Below are 20,478 nucleotides of genomic sequence, written 5' to 3'. Positions count from 1 at the left end.
CTGAAGCTTAGTAAACACAAATGGTGACCAAAACCATGAATATTACAAGATACAAGGAATATGCCTTGACTTTATTTTGCCATGTCCAGGTACACACAACGTTTTTAGCAGCGTACCCCCAAAATGTATGTGGTAAGATTTTTTGCTTACATTGTATTTAGGGATGCACCAAATTCATTATTTTTTGGATTTGGATAAAAATTGAGTCCTCATCACAAGATTTAGCCTAATCCTAACCCTAGTTTGCCTATTCAAATATGAGAAATATAAAAACAATTGCATCAATTGTGAACAAAATGTTGTTGGATTCAGTCATCTGTTTAATTCATCTGAACACTTAGGATTTGGCCAAGTTTAAATTCTGCAAAAAGTGCTAGGGGCCAACCAAATCCAAGAGCCAATCCTGGATTTACTGCATCCCTAACTGTATTATAGGCAGCTGGCATACTTCTACTAGCACTGGGCTACAGGAGATACTGCATAAGGTGTGTAACCACTTCATTAGTACTGAAATTGAATATTCAGAGTATTATAATTGAAATAACAATATTGTAGAGATGCCCCTATTGGAGGGTCCATCCTCTGACCCAGGTTGGACTTCAGATTTGCCTTTCAATGAACAATGATAGTAATTTGCATGTGATAATATTAGCTACATTGCGTGCTATTCAACTCCATTCTCCAACAATAGAAGATCCAGGGAGCAGGTCTCTTACCTCCACCTGGAGCTTTTGCTTTAGCACCAGGGCTGCGCACAGGTACCCGCTCCTGCCCACAAACAGCTCGTCCGAGCCGCACTCCAGGAAGCCGAGCGGGGTACAGATCTCTCCAATCTCCTTGAATTTGTCCAGAGCCCGGTTGGAGTCCGCCTGTAGCCCCCTAGCTTCATAGATCAGAGCGGCCACGGCATATACCCCTACTCCCCCCAAAAGAAAGGATGCCCGAGTCTCCCTGTCCTGCTCCCGGTCATAATACGCTGTGCAGGACTCGATGAGAGCGGTGGCCTTACGCAGGTAGGTGTCCCTGCCAGAGCTGAACAGGTGGCACTGGGAGACGTGGTAGAGCATGTAAGCCACCCCGGCCAGCCCCCCATACAGCCCGCCTTCCTCACCGCCCTGTGCCGGCAGCTTCTGTAGGACGCTCTCCAAGGTGCTGAGGATGAGCGGTACCGACGCTTCGCTGCCCTGGCCGGACAGAAGGCTGCCCTTATAGTCCGAGAAGCGATTGGCAAAGCAGCGTTTGCTCTCCATCAGTCGGCTGGTGCGATAGTCGCCTGGAGGCAATGAAGACGCACGCTGGATTCGGTGCCACAGAGTGACTTGGGTGCTGGGCAGAGGTGGCTGGAGTTGGAATATTAGTGAGGAGAGGAAGGCACCTTATTTCTGGCGCTGGGAGAGCAGGAGCAGTGTTGTAGCCAGTAGGGTGGCAGGGAATGAGTAAAGCAAGGAGGAGCGCTGCACAAATAAGCAGGAGGTGGGAGTTAGCAGGACCCTCTGGATTGTTGCGATAGCTGTCACAGAAGAACCGCTCTCATGTGGCATCAAGCCACAACACTTATTAGCTAAATGATCTTTCCTAGTTTTGTAGATGCTCCCAGGCCATCTCTAATGGGACCCAGCTGGGTTACTGGAGTTTGGTACCAGAGAACTGATTTCTAATTTATTCTTGCCTTTGTACACTTTACCTGGACACAGAACCCTTCTTGCAGAAGCATGATTGCCTACAGGACCCCCTGCTCTGGGTGGTGGGTCTGACACTGCTTAAGTGGTTATATTGGTTAATGAGTAAATCAGAACTAAGTTACAACAGTTGCAGAACCTCTGTCTGTGGAATATATATTAATATTGAATCTCTGGACTTACAGACCCCAATTATAATTATAAAAGCTGCCCCGAAGGTGTTACTATCCTGCAGGGCTTTTATCAACCTGTAAGGCTAGATCCATGTGTGTATCCTGCTTTAAAGTCTGGTGAGTCTCCTAAACTTTTTGCTCATTGTTTACAAGTGAGACCTTTGTAGAAAAAATGTTGAAAACTGCTGCCTGCAAATACCTCCCATTTCCTAAAGGCCAGACACAGAGCATTTTGATCACTTCTTCACCCACTGCCTTAATTATTAAATCTCCAGTTTATCAGATAAGGTTATGTTAAGTGTCTTTTTGGAATTACTAATGAGCTAGCCCTGAAAGAATGAATCCTTCAAGGTTCCATAAAAAAGGTAATTGGCTCATTGGCCCAGTAAACTGGTGTTGCTCAAGGGTTATATTGAAGAGTTCTTTGGGCAGTTAATGCACTTTTTGCCAGAGTAATTTGTTTCCTGGAAATCTTTCAGGCTCTTGAAGAGCTGTTCTGATGGGCCATCTCATCTCATTAGAATCATACTATTTTAAACATTTAACTCAAGATCAGCCCATATTGCCGTTATGCAGTGGGTCAAGGAGTTAATGCAATAAAAGCTGTCAGTACTGAGGGCTAAGTGGTTGTAGTAAAGGTCCTCATTAAAGAGGCACTTATCCCCTTGTGTGCTATTTAGATTATACAAACAAACCTTCATACAGTCCCAGCTTTAAGCAACTACAAATTAAATGATAAAAATGTCTTTGATTTGGAATATTTTCCTGTATTGACCACACAACAAATGTGGAATAGAATAAATATATCTTAACAGTCCCTTGGATCTGCGCTTTTCCCTTTTTTTGTTTTTTTTGTTTTTGCATTGTAGCTATATCACTAATCAAGTGGTTCCCCTGGCATCATTCACACTTGTGGTGAAACAATATAGGTTGCCACGGAAACAATCAATTTCTGTGATGTAATGAGCAGGTGAAAATAGCAAAACAGATGTAAATTTAACACCAGACAATATATACTCACCCTGTGTATAGATGAATGTTTACAGAGCTTGGTGACACACACACACATATATATATATATATATATACATGTGCACCCTTCTATGGAAAACAGTCTGAAGAAAATAATGTACAAGAGGGTGGATTCAGCAAAATATTGCTGTTTCATGCTGAGTTAAGAGCTGCATTATTAATATATGAATCCAAGAAGAAAGATCCATGATCCTAACATTTACCCAGTACTTCATAAAATATGAATTTTCTCAGTTTTTACAGAAAATGTTCTCTGTTTTTACAATCAACTTATTTTAATATTGTGTATCAGCTTATATGGCAAAATCAAATGGTTATATAGCAACAAGGTCAAAGTTTTGATGTAGAAATCAGCAGTTAGCTTTTATTAGCCTACTGCAGGTTTATAACTAAAGGAAATATCTGGTTACTATAGGAGACTTAATGGGGATATCATATTATATGTTTACATAACCTCTTTAATATATTATTGGGTGCTGATCTGGAAATGTGTGACCAGTCACGATGCAGAGGAAAATTGCTACTACAGTTTTAAGATCCATTTTAAGGCCCTCTTACCTTGTGTAGCAACTCCAGTGCATGTTGGGAAGTTAACTTCTGTCAAAAGAAAGCACACTGTGATGCCTTTAGGCGAGTGCAATAGAATGGTAAGTGAGCCAATATGTCCTCAATAGTGTGAAATAAGTTGCAATGGGAAAACCAACCTCTTAAAAGGGTTTAGGGCACACAGTAAATAGAAACATCAAATTAGTGTATCATAATGGATGTCCCTCTGGTCCCAATGCTATGTTTGGCTGCCAGTGAAGGTAAAAATAACCTTTCTTGTTCCAGGTGGTGCCCCCATACAGTGTGTTCCTTTACTGTGTCACACTCTACTCACCTTCTTCTTTTCTCCACCAACCTTCTCCTCACCCAGTTTGCTGTCCCCTGGCATACCAACCTTCTGCATATCCAATTCTGTTGACTTAGGACTTATTGCATTAAAGGAGAAGGAAAGGTACAATTATTGGGGGGATGCCAAACTGTTTTTCACTCTACTGCACATGCTTTGGCCCAGGATCACAAAGAAAGCAGGAAGTAAGAGGATTGCTCACTCGTAGGTTCCCCGGGCTGGTGCAATTTTCTGCTTACAGGAGCACCAGCACAGGGTATCAGTCAAGTGATTACACTCACTGCCTAACATTTTGGCACCCCCCAACCCCCCCCCCCCATTGATTGTACCTTTCCTTCTCCTTTATTACAATGTGGCATTTACTCACATATCAAATAATCCACATGGGCAGAAATGGGTAGCCAACTAGCTTCCCTCAATTTTAAGAACATAACTTCATTTTTTAATTTAACAGATGGGTCCTAATAACTGACAACTTCAGTTTTTTTCCTTTAATTCTTTCAGGCCTCCAAGTAAATATCCCTAGACTATATCACTACTTGTGGCCATTATAAATAAGTCTCCTTTAATGCCCCATACCCATGTAAAGTTACTGCAGGTCTCTGCTACCCTATACACACACGGTCACAATGTATATGTGGAGCCCAATGAAATGTGCTTATGCCGTGAATTCAATTTGTTATAGACTGGTGATTTCTACTTTCTACTAGCACACAAAATCTGCAAAAAACTCATTACCCCCTATTACTATAAACTATGTGCAAAATCTGATCTAATGTCAGTGTGCTGCAAATGGATGGGGGTCACTAACTGCTTCTTAAACACCAAAAAATGAAAGTTTTTTTAAAGTAATTAAAATATAATGTACTGTTTCCCTGCACTGGTAAAAGTTGTGTGTTTGCTACAGGAACACTACTATAGTTTATATAATAAGCTGCTGTGTAGCCATGGGGGCAGCCATTCAAGCTGGAAAAAAGGAGAAAAGGCACAGGTTACAAAGCAGATAACAGAAGACCTCTCTAGAATACAATAGTGTTTATCTGTTATCACCTATGTGCCTGTGCCTTTTCTCCTTTGAATGGCTGCCCCAGTGGCTAAACAGCAGCTTTGTTTATATCAATTTCTGAGGCAAACACACCAGTTGTACCAGTGCAGGGCAGCAGTATATTTTATTCTTATTACTTTTATACACTTTCATTTTTTGGTGTTACTGTTCCTTTAAAGGGGACCTGTCACCCTAAGAAATAATTTTAAAATCTTTTCTATTGTGTTTGTCAAGCAAAATAAACGTCATTTACACTATATAAATTATTTCTTTAGCAGGCAGGTGCCATTTTGTGGAGACTGTTATTAAGGCAAGCTTTGCATCCTGCCAAAATCTTGTTTCTGTGCCAGTATGGGGGACCTGATGCTCATGCCTATGTACTGGTCACAAAATGACATGGTGAGGAGGGAGGGGGAATGTGAGGAGTGCAGCAACATCTAAAAAGTTCTGAATTAAAAGTTAAAGTAACTGTCTGCCCCACCTCTATGCCTAAGGCTGGGATATTTAAATGCTTGTATTATGGGTATAGATGTGTTAATAAAAAAATTAGTTTGGGGTTCATGTTTAATTAGAAAAGGACTTTTATTATACAGCTTTTTATGTCTAGGTGGCAGGTCCACTTTAAGGAACATTCACAAGTTTGTGTTCTGAAGATGACAATTAAGGTCCCCATACACGGGCCGATTATTGCTGCCGATATCGGTCCCTTGGACCGATTTGGCAGCTTATCGGCCCGTGTAGGGGCAGAACCAAGGGGCCTGGCCGACCGATATCTGGCCTGAAATTGGCCAAATATCGGTTGGCCAGGTTAGAAAATCCAGTCGGATCGGGGACCGCATTGGCTCGTTGATGCGGTCCCCGAACTGACTGCCAGAATTCCTGGGGCCAAACGATCGAATTTGCCTACATGCCTCCCCGATATCGCCCACCCGTAGGCCAGCTTTACTGTATGTGCACAAGCATGCAGCTGGTATAGGAGACGCTATTTTATTCCTGTTATCCAAGCCTGCAGGTCAGTTCAATATGAGATACACACAAACTGAAAGGTTGTATAGAAAAGCTAAGTAAACTGAAAATCTTGTGTAGAAACAAGAGCAGCTAGTAAAGTTGTATAAAAAAACGTGTAGCTTATACAGCTTTTAACACAAGAGACTTTGTTTTCACAAGGACTTTGAGTTGCGTAAAAAATAGGGTATATTTTAGACTATATTCTTGAACCTTAAAGGGTGCCCCCCCCCAAAAAAAACACACACACATACACTTTATTCAGCCAGAATTGTTTACACTCCAATCCTGCCAATGCTCTTTTGGCATTAACCACAGGAAACCCTGCATATATATCCGCTTTGGTTTGGTGCTTTTTCCTTACTGGGAAACCATATACCCCTGAACATTAAAGACCTCTATAAATATATATCCCATAATCAGCCTATATGTGAATCACCGCTTCATATAAATAAAGCATATTTATACATATATACTTTTCTAGTAGTATGTGCCATTGGAAGGCCATCCCCTGACTTCTTTTATTCATGGTTCACACAAACAAACCAAGGGCACACATACATGCTTGGCCATATCAGTCAATTAAAGGACAGAGTTCTGCCTTTTACTCCCACACTACTTCCTGTTACAGTTAGAGCTGCATTATTTCTGGTCATGTGATCTCTGAGGGAGCACACAGCCCATCACAAAATGGTGGATCATGAGAAAGATGTAAAAGGGCAATATTTACTGCAAATCATGTTATATATTTTTACCTGTCAGGCAATCTGTGTGTCTCGGCGGAAGCCACCCGATCTGTGCATGCGTGTTAATTCGCGTGCACCTGTGCGTATCTGCGTGCACACGTTGACGTGGTCACATCAACATGTGAATGCTTCGGCGCATTTTCACAGGCAAACGGACGCATGCGCATTGCGTTTAAATAGACGCCGTGGCCTACAGTCCAGTGCAAGGTGATCGTCTTTACTGATTGACACTAAGCGGTTCCTGTTCCTGATTCTGGTTTGACCCCTGCTTCTGCTCTGACTTCGGCCTTGTTCTTCGTTACTCCTGTTTGCTGCCTGTCCTGACCTTTGGCCTGCCTTTGTGACTTCGCTTTTGCCTGATCCCAGTACCTGTCTTCCACATTACGCAGAGACCTGTGCATCAGTTACTAGCACCTCTGCTATTCCTCATCTGAGCTCACCCTGTCTGCATATCCAGGACCTGAGTACTCAGTGGGAAGCGTAGGGGAGTGCTTCAGTCATCTTTCCCTGTGTCCCAAATATCTGGTAAGCCTGACAGTATCACCTCGCACTGGACTGTAGGCCACAGCGTCTATTTAAATGTAATGCGCATGCGTCCGTAATGCGCATGCGCCGGAGCACGCACACGTTGTTCTGACCGCGTCAACGCGTGCGCGCACAGATACGCACAGGCGCATACGAATTAATGTGCATGTGCAGATCGTTTGGCTTCCGCCTAGACGTGCGGATCGCCTGACATTACCAGTTTGGAAAGACTCTTTAATAGGTGACTTATTATGATAATTATTTTAAAGGTATGGTTTCCCTTTAACAGAAGCCAAGCAATTTAAGTAGAGGTAAAACAATCATTAAGAAAATATTAACCTCTTCTGCTCTTTTATCTTTTTTCAGAGCTAGCATCTGAGACTTCTATGGCAGATGTGGTCTCATTCACTCTTTTTGAATAAGAGTGCTTTGTTTAGGCATCCTTTCTTTCCATCATCCCCTTGACGTTCAGTAGCCGAAATGCAGAAATCAAACGATTACTCCGTAAGGGCAGGAGGCTGATTTTGATTATTTTTGTAAATAAAAGATGAAGATTTTGGCTAGTTTACACAAATTAATGGAGAACATTTTTTTCCAAGATGTTACTCGGCAGTTTATGAAAAAAAATGATTTTCTTACAAAGTAATATAAAAATATGTACTTAACACACACATTTCTATAGATTTTATTCCAATAACCTTTTAGCAGTGATTCTGTAACCTTGATTACAGGCTGGAATGTTCGCTATGAATTTAATTTAAAAGAAAAAATTCTTTGACTTACCCTTTCTGACCATTTGAATTTGAAGGACAGCACACACAATAAAATACTTTCTGTTATGACATTTTGATCCACAGCTTCATGTGGTTTTAATATTAATGGGATATGGGGAGTTATATAATAAAATGCACTAAATTTGCCCAGGTGCAGTAACCTATAGCAACCAATCAGCAGGTAGCATTTATCGGCCACTTGTTTTAAAGCAAACATCTTATTGGTTTGTAGCAAAAAGTTGCTCCTGGTAACTTAAAGAGCCGAAATTCAGATTTTCAGTCAGCACAATTGTGCTTTCTGCACTAGCTAAGTGCTATGTGCAGGGTTGGAGGGGAGACGGCATCAGAAAGGCCACCTCACTGGTTAGGGATTACTGTCCAGGTCAATGGGGAATATACTATAATAGGAAGGGCGTACATTCAGTTTATTTTCTTATAATTCTTCAATAAAATACATGAGATATTTGTTCGCAGAGAATATTATATTTCTTTTGAATTTACTGAAAATCAGTTGTATGAAATAGTTCTATGAAATTGCGTAACACTACAGTGAAACGTGGTAGCCTTCTTTACTGCAAAATATTTGCTTCCAAAAGCAACAACTGTACAGCAAAATGTCCATTTTAGCTAAATACATAAAAACCACACAAGGGCATTCATCTTTCCTTCTCTTCCCAGAATCCAACCATGACTGCATTAAAATCAGCATATGAGTAATCAAATTACTAACTGACTCTCGTATGTGAGAAACTGCAAACTAAATGATGATGACTGAATCAGAGGAAACATATTCAGGCATGTCCAGAATTACATTTCATCAAGAAAGCTGCAAGACACTGACAGTATTACAATTACAATAAACCTCAAGTCCTGCTTCCTTGCTTAATGAACCCAAGAGTTCTTTTTAAATCACAATCACTCACAGAGTCAGGTGGTAATTTAAGGAATGAAAATGATAGTGCTGAGAATATACAACCATAGGTAAACCAATATTCCCCATAAATACATCTGTATTGTGATGGCAGACGTCAGCTAACTATTCTGAGCAGGAATATAATGAGCAGGCTAATGTAATGTTCTTTTATTTGCTCCCTGTTTCCCATAAGCTTACTTACTGTAGTTACTGTACAAAATAACTTAATACTTTAATTTGCAAGAAAGTTTGTTTATGCTTTTTTTGAGATTTCAAATAGCAATTTCATTTTATAATGTCTTATATACCAAAATGCAAAAAGGATATAGATTTTATCATATAATTAATTTGTGCATCATCCATTGCCACTCCTAGACAAACACAGCTTCAGACCTATTTTCAATGTCTGTTGTCTATATGAATTTTGTGGTCACAGCTTTATTGCACCCCCACCTAATGGTTTAAAATTTAGTGGTGAGCACAACTTTCCCTTTTTGGCTATAGTTTATACAGGAGCAGTGGCCAGCTCCATGTTGAAGCTCCCACCCTTTCCAGCTACAGTCAGGTGATCCCAGTGGAGCCAATAAAAGAGCAACCATTTGGGGGTGTTAACCTTGAAAGCAAGTAAGTTGCAGGTAAAACTCAGTCCCTTTGTTAAATGTATTATGAAGCAGTAGAATTCTTAATGAATGAAATAAGTAAGTGTAGAACTGGCCAAAGGGGATGACTTGCCAGCTTGAAGTATATTGCAATATATGGATAAACAATCCCTGTTTTGCTTAAAGGGGAGGGCATTTCTTGGTAGCTTAATGCACAGAATGTCTTAATTTCCTATATACAGTGGCTTGCAAAAGTATTCGGCCCCCTTGAACTTTTTCACATTTTGTCACATTACAGCCACAAACATGAATCAATTTTATTGGAATTCCACGTGAAAGACCAATACAAAGTGCTGTACACGTGAGAAGTGGAACGAAAATCATACATGATTCCAAACATTTTTTACAAATAAATAACTGCAAAGTGGGGTGTGCGTAATTATTCAGCCCCCTGAGTCAATACTTTGTAGAACCACCTTTTGCTGCAATTACAGCTGCCAGTCTTTTAGGGTATGTCTCTACCAGCTTTGCCCATCTACAGACTGAAATCCTTGCCATTCTTCTTTGCAAAACAGCTCCAGCTCAGTCAGATTAGATGGACAGCGTTTGTGAACAGCAGTTTTCAGATCTTGCCACAGATTCTCGATTGGATTTAGATCTGGACTTTGACTGGGCCATTCTAACACATGGATATGTTTTGTTTTAAACCATTCCATTGTTGCCCTGGCTTTATGTTTAGGGTCATTGTCCTGCTGGAAGGTGAACCTCCGCCCCAGTCTCAAGTCTTTTGCAGACTCCAAGAGGTTTTCTTCCAAGATTGCCCTGTATTTGGCTCCATCCATCTTCCCATCAACTCTGACCAGCTTCCCTGTCCCTGCTGAAGAGAAGCACCCCCAGAGCATGATGCTGCCACCACCATATTTGACAGTGGGGATGGTGTGTTTAGAGTGATGTGCAGTGTTAGTTTTCCGCCACACATAGCGTTTTGAATTTGGCCAAAAAGTTCCATTTTGTTCTCATCTGACCAGAGCACCTTCTTCCACATGTTTGCTGTGTCCCCCACATGGCTTGTGGCAAACTGCAAACGGGACTTCTTATGGTTTTCTGTTAACAATGGCTTTCTTCTTGCCACTCTTCCATAAAGGCCAACTTTGTGCAGTGCACGACTAATAGTTGTCCTATGGACAGATTCCCCCACCTGAGCTGTAGATCTCTGCAGCTCCCCCAGAGTCACCATGGGCCTCTTGGCTGCATTTCTGGTCACCGCTCTCCTTGTTCGGCCTGTGAGTTTAGGTGGACGGCCTTGTCTTGGTAGGTTTACAGTTGTGCCATACTCCTTCCATTTCTGAATGATCGCTTGAACAGTGCTCCGTGGGATGTTCAAGGCTTTGGAAATCTTTTTGTAGCCTAAGCCTGTTTAAATTTCTCAATAACTTTATCCCTGACCTGTCTGGTGTGTTCTTTGGACTTCATGGTGTTGTTGCTCCCAATATTCTCTTAGACAACCTCTGAGGCCGTCACAGAGCAGCTGTATTTGTACTGACATTAGATTACACACAGGTGCACTCTATTTAGTCATTAGCACTCATCAGGCAATGTCTATGGGCAACTGACTGCACTCAGACCAAAGGGGGCTGAATAATTACGCACACCCCACTTTGCAGTTATTTATTTGTAAAAAATGTTTGGAATCATGTATGATTTTCGTTCCACTGCTCACGTGTACACCACTTTGTATTGGTCTTTCGCGTGGAATTCCAATAAAATTGATTCATGTTTGTGGCTGTAATGTGACAAAATGTGGAAAAGTTCAAGGGGGCCGAATACTTTTGCAAGCCACTGTATATTGTTAATGGGTGAGTGCAGAGGATTTCTTGTTGTTAGCTATATGTATTTTGTGGTCATAACCTCATTGCACCCCCACCTAATGGTTTAAAATTTAGTGGTTGAGCACAACTTTCCCTGTTTTACTATAGTTTATACAGGAGCAGTGGCCAGCTCCATGTTGTAGCCCACACCCTTCCCAGCTACAGTCAGGTGATCCCAATAGGCCAATAAAAGGGCAACCATTTGGGGTTGTTAGTCCCTTTGTTAAATGTATATCAGATAAAAGTAAGTGTAGGACTGCCCAGCGGGGATGACAGATTCCTGTTTTGCTTAAAGGGGAGGACATTTTTTGGTAGCTTGCACAGAATGTCTTAATGTCATCTCTTGTTGTTGTGTATATATATATAATATATATATTAGTCCTTGGAGTGTCTGCACTCTCATGCAAAAAGTATGTATATCGCGGGGTGCACAGCCAAATTTAATTATTCATGGAAAATACTTCACGGCTGGCACACCCTGTAAGAATTATCACAAGTTTATTGTAAACACATTGTACAAAAACAATCCAACGTTTCGGTCATCAACAGGACCTTTCTTAAGGACTTATAATATTCACAGCAAATTTTCTTGAAGGAGACTGGTGGGGCCGAAATGTCAGTCTCCTTCAATAAAATTTGCTGTGGATATTATAAGTCCTGAGGAGTGCAAGACTTTTCCGATGGTTATACCAGTGATCCGCAACCAGTGGCTCGTGGGCAACATGTTGCTCACCAACCCCTTGGATGTTGCTCTCAGTGCCCCAAACCAGGTAGTTATTTTTGAATTCCTGAATTGATGGCAAGTTTTGGTTGAATAGAAACAAGATTTACTACCAAATAAAGCCTCCTGTAAGCTGATAGTGTGCATAGAGGCTACCTAATAGCCAATCTTAGCCCTTATTTGGCACCTCCATGAACTTTTATGGTGCTTGTGTTGCTCTCCAAGTCTTTTTACATTTCACTGTGGCTCACGAGTAAGAAAGGTTGGGGACCCCTGGTGTATACATATTTCCAGACTGCACCCAGGTGAAGTATTTTTCTTTTACATGAGTGTCTACCCTCCCATAAGTAAAAATGGGATAGCGCTCACAGGTCTTATGAAGATCAAAAGGTGTTTATTGAAAATGGACTAACATTTTGGTTAGCAATCTAGCCCTTCTCAAAGTGACAAATCTACAACAAACATTAACAGATAAACCCTGTGTAGTTGGAAAGTGGAGGGAGTGTGTTCACAGTAAAGAAAGAAGAAACGCAAAGAGAACTAAAGAACTATAAAATAAAAAGGAACAATCAATACCACATAGAATAGAAACACAGTAACTACATGTATGATTCATACTGCATAAAATCTCAGTCATGTCAAAATAGACAAAGTTACTTTTACAAAGTAACTACAAAATCAGTTGATACAACACAACAAAGAATCGTTACTAACACGCACACAAAGGGGCTGATTTACTAAGACACGAATTCGAATTGGAAAAATTCCGACATTTTGCGACTTTTTCGTATTTTTTGCAAATTTTTCGTTACCAATACGATTTGCGAGAAAAAACGCGAGTTTTTCGTAGCCATTACGACTTGCGCGAAAAAACGCGAGTTTTTCGTAGCCATTCCGAAAGTTGCGCAAAATCTGGCGATTTTTTCGTAGCGTTAAAACTTGCGCAAAAAGTCGCGCCTTTTAAGTTTTAATGCTACGAAAAAGGTGCGACGTTTCGCGCAAGTTTTAACGCTACGAAAAAATCGCAAGATTTTGCGCAACTTTCGGAATGGCTACGAAAAACTCGCGTTTTTTCACGCAAATCGTATTGGTAACGAAAAAGTCGCGATAATTTCCGAAAAAATCGCAAAATACCGATCATTGCGAAAAAAACGCAATCAGACGCATTCGGCCCGTTCGTGGGTTAGTAAATGTGCCCCAAAGTGTGCATTGTGCACAGTTTTACTGTTTAACATGAGTGCTAGCTAACTTCAAGATAATATATATTATATTACATGTCTGCATTCTAAACCAGTTTAACAGATGGGTGCTGAAGTCAAAATATGTAAATACCTATAAACAGGACCAGCACACCATTTCACAATTCTTCTATTTATTCATTCACCGCGCGTTCCAACGTTTCGGTCCCTCCTGGGACTTTTATCAAGGACAGTGAAAAATACAAACTTAAGTAATACAAAAAAATTAAGAAATTCCAGTTTGCATAATTTGCATATTTGTCAATGTGATTTCCCTCTCTCTCACCAATAGGTGACAGTATACGCATGTGTGACTTGCCCTCAAGCCAAAAATTAAAAAATAAGCACCTGCTTTGAGGCCACTCGGAGCAACATCCCATGGACTGGTTGGTAAGCATGTTGCTCGCAAGCCACTGTTTGGGAATCACTGTATAGCACCTTATAATTTTTTCAATTAGAGTATACACATTAGGAGAACACAGATCATTCTATGAGAAATAGAATTTAGTAAATATTGGCCCCGGTAAAGGTTTTGTTTCTTCCTTGTTGACATCATGCGTGCAGGGAATTATGGGATTTGGATCGTGTATTAAAAACACATGAACAGCCAACATTACGTTTCGGTCCACATTGGGACCTTTCTCAAGGCAACCATGCTAACCAACCCCATGTTCTATTTATCCATAGTGAACCAGCAAAATAGTATATATATATACATTATAAACCACGCATGTATATTGCAAAGTTGCTTGAAATTATGTTTACTTATGGCGTTCCCCTTTAAGGCTGTATATGCAAAATGAATTTATAAAGAGTTCCACCTCATCAACCTTCCCAGGAAGGGACATAACCGCTCCTATTCTTGAGACAATTTTACTTGTTTGCAACCATACCAATAGTTACTAGTGCTATTGTTAATGGAAATCTCCTAAACATGTATAATTGTTTGTATTTGCAGGGTATATGTCTAATCCTTTACTGAATTTATGTATGTAAAATTAGATTAGTAGAGTTGTTTTTGCTTTCTTCAATGCACAGCTGATTTATTGCTTGCTACTTTCTGCATTTTTCATTGGGAGCGGTACAATTAAATGAAAGTAACAAATAAAGCATTATTAATATACAATTTACAAGTTTTCATTTCTATTATTGTGGGCATTAGCCCTGTGCTACTTGTGCTATATAAATAACAATGGACAGGACTATTTAGGATATTCCCTTGAGTAATTTATTATTTACTTTATAGTGCTGACACTGACATCTAGGTGAGACTAAAACATCCCATCTAGTGTTCAGAGTAGATAATTACAAGCAAAGCCGTTTTAGCTTGATTTACTGATGTCTGTGCTGTTAAGTGCAGATATTCTTCAGATCTGTAACAAAAGACACAAATTCCCATTATAGATGCTACAGTAAATACTAACAAACCGTGAAGCTGGCGTTTTTTAAAAAACAGCAGCTTAAAAAAGCAAATCTGGACAAACATTATTTTTATGATCTAATTGAGCCTAAGCGAAGCTAGAAAAATATATTATTTAGGTCAATGTTGCAAGTGTATAAATATAAGTTCATACATTTCGGTGACTGGTCCTCTAGGTCCTTGGAAAACAAACTATTTGCTTAAGCTAATACTCAAAGCAGCCAAATAGGAAAAAGGAATGTTGCATGCCATGTTAAGAGGATTTATATAAACCCTTCCTGGATGTGAGATGTCACACTGGCTCCTAAGGCAAAGCTAATAAGCACTGCAGGTAGTGGTAATGTCTGATGTCCTTTTGGAGCCTCTGAGCTGATCAGTCTTATTGACCTTAAATACTGGGTGATCAGCAACCTGAATAGCAGAAGGTGATAAGGGAGCAGAGGAATAGGGTGGCCAGATATCCTGCTTTAGGAAGGACAGTCCTGCTTTTGGGAACAATGTCCTCAGTCCTGTGCTACCTCAAGACCTTGATTTCTCCTTCATTTTGGGACCTTTCTATAAAGAATTATATAAATAACCCTACTAAAAAAAGTAAAATATTATTATTAATGTCCTCCCATTCTTTATTTTTACTGTATGGATGAATGTATGTGTGAATTTTAAAACACAAAATAAGTATTCATCACATTATGCTATTTCACAAATAATAAAAAGAATTATGTTTTTTAAATTTTCTCCATTTTATATATTTCAGTTCATCATAACATGTTTGATTTAGGATATATTTTCAGCCTTAAGTACTATAATTGTGTAATGTGTGTATTTTGCTTATTCATAGTCGCCCGAGACAAATCTCCCTTGTCACGGGCGACTAATCTCCCCAGAAATGCCATCCCACCGGCTAAAATGTAAATCATTGCATTTCGGGGAGATTAGTTGCCCGCGACAAGGGAGATTTGTCGCGGGTGACTAATCTCCCCGTGTGCCACACCCCTTAAGGGGTCTTTCTCTCTTCATGCAGGAGTGCGTTTGGTTATTATAACAAGTACAAAAAGTTCTGTATTTCCATGGGATGAAATGCATATTTTCATTTTCACAATTGCCATTTTAAGAATTAAGTGCCGCCTCTGGGATTATAGGATAACAGTGCACACAAACAAGCCAAGGCACACATACATGCTAGGCCCCATCAGCCACTTAATGGACAGAATTCTGCCTTTTGCTTCCCCACTACTTCCTGTTACTCTAGGGAAAGGATGTAAAAGGGCAATATTTACTGATACATATCTTCCAGTTTGGCAACATTCTTTAATAGGTCACTTAACAAAATATAAACTCTATCGGTAGCACAGACTGAACCTAAGGTGAGAAATTTCCCTGTCTGTCATCACCCTTAATGCAAATACGCCTAAAATCTAATCAGTTACCGGTACTAGTTTAAATGGAACTGATTAGCTCAGCACAGCTTATTAAATTATAGCACTGCTATAGTACCTTAATGAACAGATACGCATACGGATTGCATGAGAAGGTTGGAGAAGTGGAGAAATGTTCTTTAGTACATGCTAGATACAAATGATTACAGGAGCACAACCATGTATTTATATGCATGAAGGCAAGAGCAGGCAACCAGCTGAATCTTAAATAAGATAGAACATTTCAAGTATGTCTTTATTCAGTTCAATCATAGAGAAAACAGTGTATTGCTTATTACTCATTTCAATTTCATGGCATTGTTGACATTCTTAGATGATATGAGAAATTAGGCACATATTACAATTAAGAAAAAAAATACATACTTTATTACGTCTTCATTCAAAATGCACACTGGTTAATAGTGGTTATAGTGTTATGTCAGCATGTCAGCACCATCTAAAAATGGTAGAGTTATTGCAAAGAATCAAGGGAAAGTTACCCAGTAAATTTGCTGGTGTAACTAAGCTAAGTTTTCTCAGCCTCAGGTAAGTATGTATAGATAAATGTCTCCTTATAATACAATTCCATAAAGCCCAGACAGAGCTAATAGTTTTCTTGTGCAAAGAATTCACAATTCAGTTATAGTCATGAAAGTGGGAGTGTTACTGTAAAGAAGGTGGAAAAGTCAAGAGGTGAAAGTTGTCCAAAGGCAAAGGCTATGCAGCTTCAACGTTGTGCTTAAAATATTTCATCTGCAATAAAAAGAATTACAAAACAATATACATAGCAATCCTTCAGTTTGTGTTATTTAGTGCTGGTAGCTCCGTGAGGTACTGTGTTAGCTGCAGCTGAGGTGACTATTTCATCATACTCAGGCGGCGGATCTGTGGGATTTGGTGGGGGTTCATTTACTCGGACACCTCGCTCCCCTGTGGCTTCCTCGTAAGAGGGGGGAGGATCGCAGTTCGATAGCCCAGCTGAAAGTGTGTCAGAATGCACATCATATTCGTATCCACTGTGGAGCCTGCCCCTATCAAATGCAACTTCCATGGGGTATAGAACAGTGCCATGTTGAGGTGAAATACCAAATCCATCGGGGTCAATCGCCACTTCTGTAGCATTTTCTCGAATCCCGCGAGGAGCATAAGCAGTCTGTCTGCGTGCCTTCTTTTTGAATACGCATTTCCACACAAGTAAAATGACTAAAAGGATGATGAAAAACACGATGATCAGAGGAAAAGCAAGGTAAAACGGGTACCAGTTGTTTCCTGCATTCAGATCTCCTTGTTGTCCTTGAGTGTATTCTTTCCAGAATTCATTCTAGACAGGAAAATTAAAACACAATTAGAGGAAACAAATACAAAATACATACATAAGAAGTCATGGGGGCTTATTTATAAACACTGGGCAAATTTGCACCTGGGCAGTAACTCATAGCAACCAATAAGTGAGCTTATCTTCTTGCCTGGCTGCAAATTTGCGCAGTGTTTACAAATGACCCCAATGGTACCAAGGCAGGTTATTGTTGGGCAGACTACTGAGGTAGCTGTCAACCCAGCTAAGAACAATGAAGGTTTATCACAAAGCAACAATGCAAAGTATTGTAGTATACATGTCTAGTTTGTGCCACATTTTGTAATGGAAACCTCAGCTTGTTGGCCCATGAACATGTCTTGAGAAGATATGCAATAATCTATTTTATACTGGCAGATCTTGTTGGTACGTTTGCCCATTTGCTATCAAAGCATTGTAAAAGCATCTTAATGTCTGATAAAAGCCATTTTGACTGTAATAAAGCATTGCTGTGTCCTTGTGATTTCTATAGATATTAATGCTGCACTGTAAGCCAAACAATTCCTGTGATCTAACAGTAATTCAGTCTCTGCCCTGACAAGGTCGTGGAAGAAAGTTCATTCAGAGTTGGCAGCAGGTTTACAAAAAGCCATTCGGACGGCTCTTTTGGTTTCTTAGCTGCCTTTCAGCACAGAGATCAAGATTCAAACATGTGACTTCAGGAACATTAAAAAAATATATCATACATAGTTCAGTCTTCATATTATAAAAGATACAGCTATTAAAAGTACATTTCAAATTGGGGAACTGACACACCATGATTTCAAATCTTCCAAAAAATGTAAGACTACAACTGGCAGCCCATTGCTTCTTTCTAAGACTACTGGCACACTAGACATTTTCCAATCCACTTACTGTTATTGGCATTGGCAGTGCACACATGGAAAGGACTTCTTTCCATGTTCTTTTTTTTTGTTTTTGGACAAAAAGCCTAGTGTGCCACACAATCCAATCCATATTCAAGTACACACTCTGGAGTCCTAGAGTTCACTCTCATATTTTTTTAATATTTGGGCCTTTTTTCTCTGTACCCAGAAACCTTTTCTGAAAAATAGAAGAAAATGTAATTCTCAGCAATTTTACAATATTAAATTAATTCTTGGTCTGCTGCTTTTGACTCCTAAAACAAAGTCAAATACATATGGCAGGCACTCACAGATCCTGAAACAACGTAACAGAATCCAGCTTATTAACACACCTGGAAATTATCTGAATATAATAAGAATATACAAATATTGCCATTAATGTTAGAATGTTAGTTTTACTAAATGTATGCATCAGATGGTTTGAATACAGCAGTGTGCTACAAATGGTTTATTCTACCAAAAATGATGCGTTGACAGGTGAGTGTCTGTGCTCAAGTCTGTGGTAAACTCTTACATAGTTACATAGGGTTGAAAAAAGACCAGAGTCCATCAAGTTCAACCCATCCAAGTAAACCCAGCACACACAACCCACGCCTACCAATCTATACACTCACATACATAAACTATATATACAACCAGTAATACTAACTGTAGATATTAGTATCACAATAGCCTTGGATATTCTGATTGATCAAGAACTCATCCATGCCCCTCTTAAAGGCATTAACAGAATCTGCCATTACCACATCACTAGGAAGGGCATTCCACAACCTCACTGCCCTCACCGTGAAAAACCACCTACGCTGCTTCAAATGAAAGCTCTGTCCCTCTAATCTAAAGGGGTTTTTATGGGAAAAAAGAACATCCCCCAACTGCCTATAATCCCCTCTAATGTACTTGTACAGAGTAATCATGTCCCCTCGCAAGCGCCTCTTTTCCAGAGAAAACACCCCAACCTCGACAGTCTAACCTCATAGCTTAAATCTTCCATCCCCTTTTCCAGTTTAGTTGCACGTCTCTGCACTCTCTCCAGCTCATTAATATCCTTCTTAAGGACTGGAGCCCAAAACTGCACTGCATACTCAAGGTGAGGCCTTACCAGGGACCTATAAAGAGGCAAAATTATGTTCTCATCCCTTGAGTCAATGCCCTTTTTTATACAAGACAGCACTTTATTTGCTTTAGGAGCCACAGAATGACACTGCCTGGAATTAGACAACTTGTTATCAACAAAAACCCCTAGATCCTTCTCCATTAAGGAAACCCCCAACACACTACCATTCAGTAGATAGTTCGCTTTTATATTATTTCTACCAAAGTGCATAACTTTGCACTTATCAACATTGAACCTCATTTTCCAGTTTGCTGCCCAGTTTTCCAATTTGGCAAATCGCTCTGCAAAGCGGCAGCGGCAGCAAAGCGGCAGCATCCTTAAGTAACCTGTGCCTTTTCTCCTATAAATGGCTGCCCCCGTGGCTACACAGAAGCTTTATTATATAAACTATAGTAGTCTTTCTAAGGAAAACACACCAGTTGTACCAGTACAGGGCAGCATTACATTATATAGTAATTACTTTTATACACTTTCATTTTTTGGTGTTACTGTGCCTTTAATATCCTTCTTAAGGACTGGAGCCCAAAACTGCACTCCTTAAGAAGGATATTAATGAGCTGGAGAGAGTAGGATCTTATCAGTAGGATAAGTGACTCATGGTATGACCTGTCTCTAAACCAGATTTGAACATAGGTGCATTTACATAACTGAAATGCAAACAAGATGTGTAGTAAAATATACACCCAACTTGTTTAGTATTTACTTTCATTTTTTAGTAAATAAACTCAATGTGCTAATTTCAAGGAAATGTGTAATTCATTATTTTTTTAAGGAAGAAATGTTATAACTTTCAAGGAGACTGCAAAAAGGTAAAAACCTGGTTGCATTACTGTGCACACCCTATAATAATCAAGGATGTGGCTGCATTCAGAATCAACCAATCACATTCAGCCTCATCTCAAATAGTAGTTAGTATACACCTAACATCAAATAAAGTGGCCCTGATTGAGCTCATATAAAGTTTGGCTGTTCCTGTAGAATTATTTCTCTTGGTCTCATCATTCAAAGGTATCAATCAGGACAGGGGAACAAAAAAAAAATATGGCTCAACAGTGACCTTACCAAAGGAGGCTATCCCTCCAAGACTGATGAGAAGACAA

The 20,478-nt window shown here is 39.9% G+C and overlaps 2 protein-coding genes across 4 annotated transcripts in view; both read right to left on the bottom strand.

The window, feature by feature from the left end:
* lancl3 (LanC like 3) overlaps window positions 1-1,416 on the bottom strand; it is a 29,254-nt gene extending 27,838 nt beyond the window's left edge. Inside the window, exon 1 of the mRNA XM_002937661.5 lies at window positions 717-1,416. Coding sequence (XP_002937707.1) covers window positions 717-1,250 — 534 coding nt within the window. The 5' untranslated portion in view covers window positions 1,251-1,416. The remainder of the gene's footprint in view (window positions 1-716) is intronic.
* A 14,858-nt stretch (window positions 1,417-16,274) lies between these two features.
* The window catches only part of prrg1 (proline rich Gla (G-carboxyglutamic acid) 1), a 38,039-nt gene continuing 33,835 nt past the window's right edge, over window positions 16,275-20,478 (bottom strand). For 2 of the 3 annotated variants that reach the window (XM_012957065.3, XM_018091288.2), the window contains exon 5: window positions 16,275-17,365. In XM_012957065.3, coding sequence (XP_012812519.1) covers window positions 16,850-17,365 — 516 coding nt within the window. In that variant the 3' untranslated portion in view covers window positions 16,275-16,849. The remainder of the gene's footprint in view (window positions 17,366-20,478) is intronic. The other variant, NM_001017345.2, reaches the window with a different exon arrangement.

The sequence above is a fragment of the Xenopus tropicalis genome, chromosome 2, assembly GCF_000004195.4.
Source record: "Xenopus tropicalis strain Nigerian chromosome 2, UCB_Xtro_10.0, whole genome shotgun sequence".
Classification (NCBI taxonomy): Eukaryota; Metazoa; Chordata; class Amphibia; order Anura; family Pipidae; genus Xenopus; species Xenopus tropicalis.
The sequence above is the reverse complement of the archived record's forward strand: the minus strand, read 5'-3'. Positions and strand labels throughout refer to the sequence as shown.